General features: G+C 39.5%; 1 protein-coding gene across 1 annotated transcript; it reads right to left on the minus strand.

Annotated features, from left to right (window-relative positions):
* Positions 1–323: 323 nt before the first annotated feature.
* Positions 324–6484, minus strand: LOC140239745 (uncharacterized). Its single transcript, XM_072319566.1, has 3 exons — positions 6470–6484; positions 5834–5880; positions 324–621 (listed from the first exon to the last, which is right to left on the minus strand). The coding sequence occupies exons 1-3, from the start codon at positions 6482–6484 to the stop codon at positions 324–326; spliced, it is 360 nt and encodes a 119-aa protein (XP_072175667.1).
* Between the last annotated feature and the right edge of the window lie 3110 nt (positions 6485–9594).

A 9594-nucleotide genomic window follows, 5' to 3' on the forward strand; every position in this document is an offset into this window, starting at 1 on the left:
TACATTAGGAAATCTAGAGAAATCTGATTTACTTTTGTCATCTCAAGTCGAAGGTGGGTTTGTGTTTGGTTACTTTTAAGAATTGTGATATCGCGATGCCGTGTACCGCCGCATTTCTGATCTCGTGTACGCTTAGCTTAACTTAAAAAAACAAAAAACAAAAAACAAAAAACTATTCTTCAAATTGTGATCTTTCTGGTGTTCTATTTCCAAAATTTATAAGCACAAAAATAATGTTTCATTGACACTTGAGAGACGAGACATCTCTACTGTGATTTGATATGGCCTGGAGGTTACACGATTTTATTATAATGTTATTTCTTCTAAGCCTTCTGAGCAGATTTGGTGACTTTGCCACCAGAGCCGTCATCCTTTTCCACTTCCTTGATCACACCAACGGCTACCGTCTGCTTCATGTCCCGAACGGCGAAACGTTCCAGGGGAGGAAACTCATAGGTCTCCACGCACATTGGCTTCGAGGGCACGAATTTGACCGAGCAGGAATCACCACTCTTGACCATCTTTGGGTTGTCCTCAAGTTTCTTCCCCGATCGCCGGTCGATCTTTTCCACTAGAGCGTCAAACTTGCATTCGATGTGGGCGGTGTGGCAGTCGAGTACTATATAAGAGGATATCCGGCGTGGATCTGACCAGGAGGTTCCTCACAATGACCTCTACACACAGAGAAATTACGGTTCTATTTAGCACCCTAAAGGGTTCATATCGTTGTAACACCAGCGGCTCCGTTCAGGGTTCTATTTTTCAGCTCAAAAAGGGGGTGCTTATTTAGCACCCTATATTAAACACAATATATGGTGCATATTTGCACCCCTCCATTTGGTTCCCTTTCTTCACTTCATAGGGTAAACAAAAATTAAAGTGCAAAATTTCACCCTTTCTGGTTCATATCGTTGTAACACCAGCGGCTTCATTTAGGGTTCTATTTTGGGGGGTTCTTATTTAGCACCCTATATTCAACACCCTATAAGGTGCAAATATGGACCTCTATACAGGGTTCTCCTTCTGCACCTCATACCTGCACCCATTATGGTTCATATTGTTATTGTTGTAATGTTGCACCCTATGGGGTGATAAAGTCACCAAAATATAGGATGCAATAAAATTTGCACCTCTATATAGGGTTACCTTTCTGCACCCCATATGTGAAAATTATAACCGTCTTTTTTTTTTTTTGTACGAAAATAATCATGTACTGGCTGCCTTCACTGACTTCACAAACAATTGAGTATATGAATATAAAAACGACCCAAGTCCAATTTTTGGCCAAATTCAGTTTGACATGGGAAATTATAGCTTATGCATGGACTCATCTTGTGTATAAATGATAAATCCTAATTACCCCCGGAAGTGCCTGAAATGAATGATTTAAATCTTGAATCAATGTAAGAATGAAGGACTTGGGTCATTCTTACATCCATATAATAGCGCCCTCTCTCATCCTTCTCCCATCTCTATAGCAGAATATCATGTATATGAATCAAAGAACGACCCAAGTCCATACGAATCAAAGAACGACCCAAGTCCACCACAGAAAATGGCCTCTCCACAATTAATGTAAATGTTAATTGTCATAATGATATATGTTCTAATTTGTATATACAATGTTGCCTTCTCATCACAGTTAAATAGAATATTATTGGACAAATAAAAAAGATATGAAATTTTTTTAGTTTACTCGAAATGATCTTCCATGGACTTGGGTCGTTCTTATATTCATATACTCAATTACCGAAGGTAACACTCCAGACATGAAGCAAAATAGCATGCATAGATTTACAAACAGTTTCTCAGTCAATTCAATCCACAATCTTTCGAAAACTGAAGTCAGAGACTTAAATTTAACAACAAATAGAACATAAACATGAATACAGTGCATGCTTACATAGAAATTATTAACATTCTAATATTTATGTCTCGTGGAAGAGGGACAATTTGACAGCAAATTTTTTTTTTCATGGTATACTTTACAGTGAACATCAAATATACATTGTATTTCTACAAAGTTTAATACGAGATGCATATTTTGTCAAGAAAAAGACAAAGTAAATAAAAAATGTATGAAATTTTGGCAGTAAATTGAATAAGAAAAAAGATATTCGTTCTTTCCATCAAATGTCTACTTTTTCTTCATTTAAAGGAAGTTATCACATTGACAGAAAGCATTAATTCTTTTCATTCAAAAACAACCAAAATATCCCTGAAGCTTGTGCAGAGTAATAGTGAACTATGTGACAAATATCTTTCACATTGTCCTTCTACTTCTAGAATGGATCATAGATATGTACCTGGAATTTACCGGTACATTTTACTGTAATCACCTCTATGACGCTCTTAGACATTAACAGCGATATGTCAACTCTGATTTCTCTTACACAACAAAACAAAACAATGAAGGGTATGGCAAAGTTCTGTCATATATATTTGAAACTCACTACTTGTACTGACATATTCCATCCAACACGAAGCTTGAGAGCTTGCAAATGGGCCCCATTATACAATTAATATACTTTACATTTTGTTTTTCATATGCAATTTACACCAATGATAAAAAAAGGTGAAAAAAATGAATTAAAAATGATGAATGCACATCTTACTTTAGTTACTTTTTTATGTACACAGATAAAGACATGTCCCAGTTATAAATCTTGGGCAGAATAGCACATCTGAAAACACGCTTTTCATTGCATGAAATTAACATAAACAATTCCACAGAAAATGTTACCTCGGGAAGAGAAATAAGGTTAACCAATCAGTGGTATGACAAACTGGACATAAATAGGAAGGAATACGTCTTGTGAGTCAAGTTTAAAAACAAATTATTTTTTATACATTCTTTGTTTGTTTTTTCAGCAATGGCAACAAGAAGCACATTGTGCTCAGTAGACCGTGAATATTATTACAGGATGAATGCAGTTTAGCCCCAACATTCACAATTTTGTAAAGAGCAGTCAATTTTTCACATTTATAAAGTAGGCATTTGCACCATCACAAGCATAGTGATCAGGAGATAAATATATTATTATTATTATTATTATTATTATTATTATTATTATTATTACTTTTATTTTTATTATTATCATTATTACTATTATTATCATCATCATTATCATTATTACTATTATCATCAATATTTTACAGAGATTTATGATCATGCATGAGAAATACCTCAAATGTTGATGCTACAGTCGTGAAGTGACCAGAATGGTTCGCCAATCAACACTTTGGGAATCATCATTAACAAGCATGTTAACAAACTTTTTTTTTTTAGTGGAAAAATGAGCAAAGAAAATGGGATTCCATCGGGATACGAACCCGAGACCTCCGGATTGCTAGCCTGGTGCTCTACCGACTGAGCTATAGAAAGCCCTTGTGCAGTGTTCGTCCCAGAAACCCTAAGTTCTCAATGCTCTTATGGTCAGAAGCTATAGCAGTGTGTCTGTGTGTGACACACACGCACACACTTAAACCTGGCATAAACCCGAAGGATAATTCAACTTGGGGATAAATGCGAGGGACCGCCGAAGTGATGCAGCTTTTTGAGTATGTAACAAATGAAGACAGAATAAACTGAACAGAAAGAATATAATGTATTAGTGGAAAAATGAGCAAAGAAAATGGGATTACACTTCTTTTTTTTTGTTAAAATTGCCAAATACCACGCTTGCTGTCAAGTGGATGTACTGGCAGGCGCCATTTAAAGAGATTCCATGGATACTCATAGCATTACAGATGCTTATCTCAGTGAAATTAAAAACCAACCTGTCTCTCGGTACAAATGACCTTTTTCTGCTCATGCTCAAACTGGTAACCCGAACCGACTTATACCATTAGAACACATCAGTAAACATTTGAGGAAAATCTGACATTCAGTTCAAAAGTTAATAATCTTTAAAGTATCTGCGTAGTCGCAGCAGAGTGAGAAGACTACTACAGTTTATGCTGTCACATGCGTAGAACGATTCAAGGAAAACTAAAGAGAATTCCACTTTTTTGTTTCTTTTAGGAAAAATATGCACATTTCCTCGACAAGTCACTGACGTATGTACGGGTAATGATGATAATTATTTTCTGCCTTCTTAAAGAGGCAAGTCCATTGTTCTTTTATAATGCAAAAAAAAAAAAGTATATATAATATGTTGGGTTTTCTCAGGTTTTGGAACAAACCCCAATTTTTCAATCCTTATATACATAAAAGGTTTGTGAGAAAATCATGTCTTTTTGTCAAGCGTGTAATGAAAATGTGTGCATTTGTCACAAAGCTACTCCACTTATGACAATGCACTGCCAGAGATTGCCCAAAATTGACATCCATTGTGTGGCTGTCTACTACAAAACAACAGTCGACTTATTTTTTTTTGTTTCCCTACTTAAACAATCAATTCAAAGTGCGCATGTGTTGTTGAAGCACTGAGGCTATCGATGGTGAAGAAATTTCTAAAATATGAACAATCAAAAGTAACCCCATCTAGTATGACATATAATGGAAAGCATATTTTATGAGTATTGCATATCCATTACAGATTCATATTTTCATACATAATCCACCCATCCCACCCCCCCCCCAAAAAAAAAAAATGGTGAATAGAAGTCAAGTTCTTTTTAGGTTGTGTTTAAATTTGCATTTTGCAAGTGTGTGTTTTTGTATTTTTCTATTATATATTTATTTAAAGTATTCTCGTAATTATTCAAGGCCAGTTACATTCTAAGAAAGGGAATAACCTGCCAACAGTTTAGAAGACAGAATGAGTAGTTATCATTACCTATGAAATTAGACATTTTTACATATTAATATTTTGCACACAAAAAATGCTAACCTTCTATTACATGGAGTGGCTTCATGCTCACCCTCAGCTAAAATCAGGGAGGTGATTACCTCCTGGATTAAAATGGAAAGATGTTTCTAGAGCCGTGGTGTTTAGAAATTCTAATGGAGGGAGGGGGGGGGGTTCAATCTGACCCGTCTCAAATTTGATAAGGTTCAAACATACTTCCTGACATATGGGAGTCTCATTATTATGCCTCCGCCCTGAAGGGTGCCGGAGGCATATGTTTTCAGGTTGTCTGTCTGTCCCCCAGTCTGTACGGATGTATTTAAGGAAAAATTGATGGGCTTTCATCAAACCTGGTTCAGGGATACTACATGATGCTGATGATCTTATTGGCTTTTGGACTATATCTGCTAAAAGTCAAAGAAAATTTGAAAATAACATTTTTGCTACTTCTCCAGTCAGGGAAATCGGTGTACTCGTGTGTACTCGTTGGTTGGTGCATTCAGTTTGGTACAGCAAGGTTTCATCCTCTGCTTTCACAGGAAAGCCGACTCCCAACTTCTTGTTCTCGCAGTCAAGGTATATCTGCTCCTCTGCTTCAGCAACCTGCAGCTTGGTCTTCATAGCTAATCTCAACTTACGCTGAGTAAGTCGAAGCTCCTTGAGCTCTAGTTTTTGATGCGTTTCCAAAGCAGTTGCTTCAGCTGCCAAATAGGATGCCCTTCTGGTCATCACTCTCAGAAGAACTGGCGTGGCTTCCACACTGACTCAATGAGGAACCAGGATTGACATCCTGAACATCTTCCATCTCCAGCTCTGGCATCTTATATGGCTCACCAGTCTCTCGAGGTTGACATGCATCACTCATCCTGAAGACCGTTATTGAACTCGATGATAAATAATCAATCAATCACAGGTCGCTTTGGCCCAGTATGAGACCAAGCTAACACCATGCATCAGCATAGATCAGCAAGGTTCAATCTGTAATTGAAAAACAAACAAACAAACAAACAAACAAACAAAGTTTGACATACAATCAATATGGAGCGTAGTCGTGGTGGATCTCACCAGGATGATTCATCAAAATGACCTGTGTGCATGAGAGCGAAAGACAAATTGGTGGCGATGTCAGTAATGGCAGTGGTTTATTAGTGAAGTCAAGTTCTGAAATTGAGCACTAAAGAGGTAGTGAAATTTTGATTTCGTTGTTTTGGAACATTTTCTTTTCTTTTCTTTTCTTTTACTACCATGAAGACAGTGGACAGGAGAGTATGAGAGTGCAGTATAAGAAAATAACTACATACAAGTGCAAAGGACAAACTGTGTGATCAAAAGTGAACAAGCATGGGTTAAACATTAGCCACACACACACACACACACACACACACACACACACACAAGTGTTGGGCCATAGAGGTGTCAGGAATGGAATACATTTGTCGTGAGCGTTTGTATATCCATTGATTTTGTACAAAAGTTCGTTAGGTCAAGGATATCCCAGACATGAAAGAAATTGGATTTCAGTTATGCCGTATTACATCATTTGTGTTAGGTTCAGGCGAGTTCATCCGGCTGTGAGGTTAGGTTAATGATATTCAGGAATATGATTAGATGCTAGGGGAGTCTTGATTTAGTAAGTAGAGATAGTTTGTTTTGTGAGGAGAATTTTCAATGCATACTTCTGTCTGAGCCATATGTTAATTGATTTAAGTAGTGTTCAGTGTATAAGTACTGACGTTAGGGAATATCAGGCGGAGAAACACTTTGGTTAGCACACAAAACACGTCGTTACGGGGCTTGAATCAGCGTCGGCGAGCAGGACTGTTATGCTGGGACGAGTACCGGTACGAGCAACGGCGTAAATCCGTCCTGAGGAGTGGGGGGGATGGTCACCATCACCACGATTACAAGCCCACCGGACCGGCGCAGCCTTGGGGAGGGGGGGGGGGGGAGAGAAGCTTGGTGCCCCCCCCCCCCCCCCACACACACACTTTATACAGGGATCGGATGTCCCACTCAATTGCATGAAATATAATGTGGGAGGAAAGTGGCAGCAAAAATATGAAGACGAAGTTCTTGTTGCCTATTTTTTTTTTTTTTTTTGCTTATCACCTTTGCATACCTTAAAAGTATGAAAACATTTTTTTTTTTAATATTTGTGAGAGGGAGCGGAACGACCGAACGGGGGAAGGTTGTGTATGGGGGGTGGTAGCCTTCTCCCACACGAGGAAAATTTTGCATTTTCAGCCCTGAAATTCAGCGATCTGGTGCACACTTTTGGTAAAAAATGTGTTTTCCTTTCTTTAAAAAAACAATAAGAAAATGAAATATTCACAATATATTATTGAATGACTAAATCGTGGTATTTCAGCTCTTGCTCCGCATGTGCGACATCACTATGAAGGCCTACTAAATAGTGGGGCCTATCACCGGCGTAGACAAGATTTGATCTAAGGAGGAGCGGTTATGTGAGGGAGCGAAGCAAGCTAGGGGGGGGGGTATGGTAGGGGGAAAAATTTTTGACATTTTACAGTCCAAAAACTGCCATTTGTAGCTATATTCTTCGCTTTGGAAATTAAGGGAGGGGCACACCGGGCGCAACTGCTGTCAATCACTGGCAGCAACATCAGGAGAATGGCATAGCCATTAAATGCGAGCGAGCTTGGAAATTTTGACATTTTACAGTCTAAAAACTGCCGTTTGTAGCTATACTTTTTCGCTTTGGAAATTAAGGGGGACTGCAGCGGGCGCAACTGCTGTCAATCACTGGCAGCAACATCAGGAGAATGACATAGCGGTTAAATGCGAGCGAGCGGAGCGAGAGAGCTTCAAAATTTTGACATTTTACAGTCCAAAGACTGCCGTTTGTGGCTGTATTTTTTTTCGCTTTGGAAATTAAGGGGGGCACACCGGGCGCAACTGCCGGCAATTACTGGCAGCAACATCAGGAGAATGGCATAACGATTAAATGCGAGCGAGCGGAGCGAGTGAGCTTGAAAATTTTGATATTCTACAGTCCCCAAAACTGTCCTTTGTGGCTGTAATTTTTCGCTTTGGAAATTAAGGGGGGCGCACCGGGCGAAAATTGCTGGCAATCACTGGCAGCAACATCAGGAGAATGGCATAATGATTAAATGCAAGCGAGCGAAGTGAGTGAGCTTAGAATTTTTGACATTTTACAGTCCCAAAAACTGTCGTTTGTGGCTTTTTTTTTTCGCTTTGGAAATTAAGGGGGCGCACAGAGCGAAAACTACTGGCAATTACTGGCAGCAGCATCAGGAGAATGGCATAATAATGAATGCGAGCGAGCGAAGCGAGCGAGCTTCAAAATTTTGACATTTTACAGTCCAAAAACTGCCGTTTGTAGCTATATTTTTCGCTTTGGAAATTAAGGGGGGCGCACCGGGCGAAAACTGCTGGCAATTATTGGCAGCAAAATCAATAGAATAGAATAATGATCAAAATATAATGCGAGCGAGCTTCAAAATTTTGACATTTTACAGTCCAAAGACTGCCGTTTGTCGCTGTATTTTTTTTTCGCTTTGGAAATTAAGGGGGGGGGGGGCACACCGGGCGCAACTGCCGGCAATTACTGGCAGCAACATCAGGAGAATGGAATAATGATTTAATGCGAGCGAGCGAAGCGAGTGAACTTAAAAATTTTGACATTTTACAGACCAAAGACTGCCGTTTGTGGCTGTATTTTTTTTTTTTTTTCGCTTTGGAAATTAAGGGGGGCACACCGGGCGCAACTGCCGGCAATTACTGGCAGCAACATCAGGAGAATGGCATAACGATTAAATGCGAGCGAGCGGAGCGAGTGAGCTTGAAAATTTTGATATTTTACAGTCCCCAAAACTGTCCTTTGTGGCTGTAATTTTTCGCTTTGGAAATTAAGGGGGGCGCACCGGGCGAAAATTGCTGGCAATTACTGGCAGCAACATCAGGAGAATGGCATAATGATTAAATGCGAGCGAGCGAAGTGAGTGAGCTTAGAATTTTTGACATTTTACAGTCCCAAAAACTGTCGTTTGTGGCTTTTTTTTTTTCGCTTTGGAAATGAAGGGGGCGCACAGAGCGAAAACTACTGGCAATTACTGGCAGCAGCATCAGGAGAATGGCATAATAATGAATGCGAGCGAGCGAGCGAAGCGAGCGAGCTTCAAAATTTTGACATTTTACAGTCCAAAAACTGCCGTTTGTAGCTATATTTTTCGCTTTGGAAATTAAGGGGGGCGCACCGGGCGAAAACTGCTGGCAATTATTGGCAGCAAAATCAATAGAATAGAATAATGATCAAAATATAATGCGAGCGAGCGAGGCGAGCGAGCTTCAAAATTTTGACATTTTACAGTCCAAAGACTGCCGTTTGTCGCTGTATTTTTTTTTTTTTTTTCGCTTTGGAAATTAAGGGGGGGGGGCACACCGGGCGCAACTGCCGGCAATTACTGGCAGCAACATCAGGAGACTGGAATAATGATTTAATGCGAGCGAGCGAAGCGAGTGAACTTAAAAATTTTGGCATTTTACAGACCAAAGACTGCCGTTTGTGGCTGTATTTTTTTTTTTTTTTTCGCTTTGGAAATTAAGGGGGGCACACCGGGCGCAACTGCCGGCAATTACTGGCAGCAACATCAGGAGAATGGCATAACGATTAAATGCGAGCGAGCGGAGCGAGTGAGCTTGAAAATTTTGATATTTTACAGTCCCCAAAACTGTCCTTTGTGGCTGTAATTTTTCGCTTTGGAAATTAAGGGGGGCGCACCGGGCGAAAATTGCTGGCAATCACTGGCAGCAACATCAG

This window comes from Diadema setosum, chromosome 16, assembly GCF_964275005.1.
Source record: "Diadema setosum chromosome 16, eeDiaSeto1, whole genome shotgun sequence".
In the NCBI taxonomy this organism is placed as follows: Eukaryota; Metazoa; Echinodermata; class Echinoidea; order Diadematoida; family Diadematidae; genus Diadema; species Diadema setosum.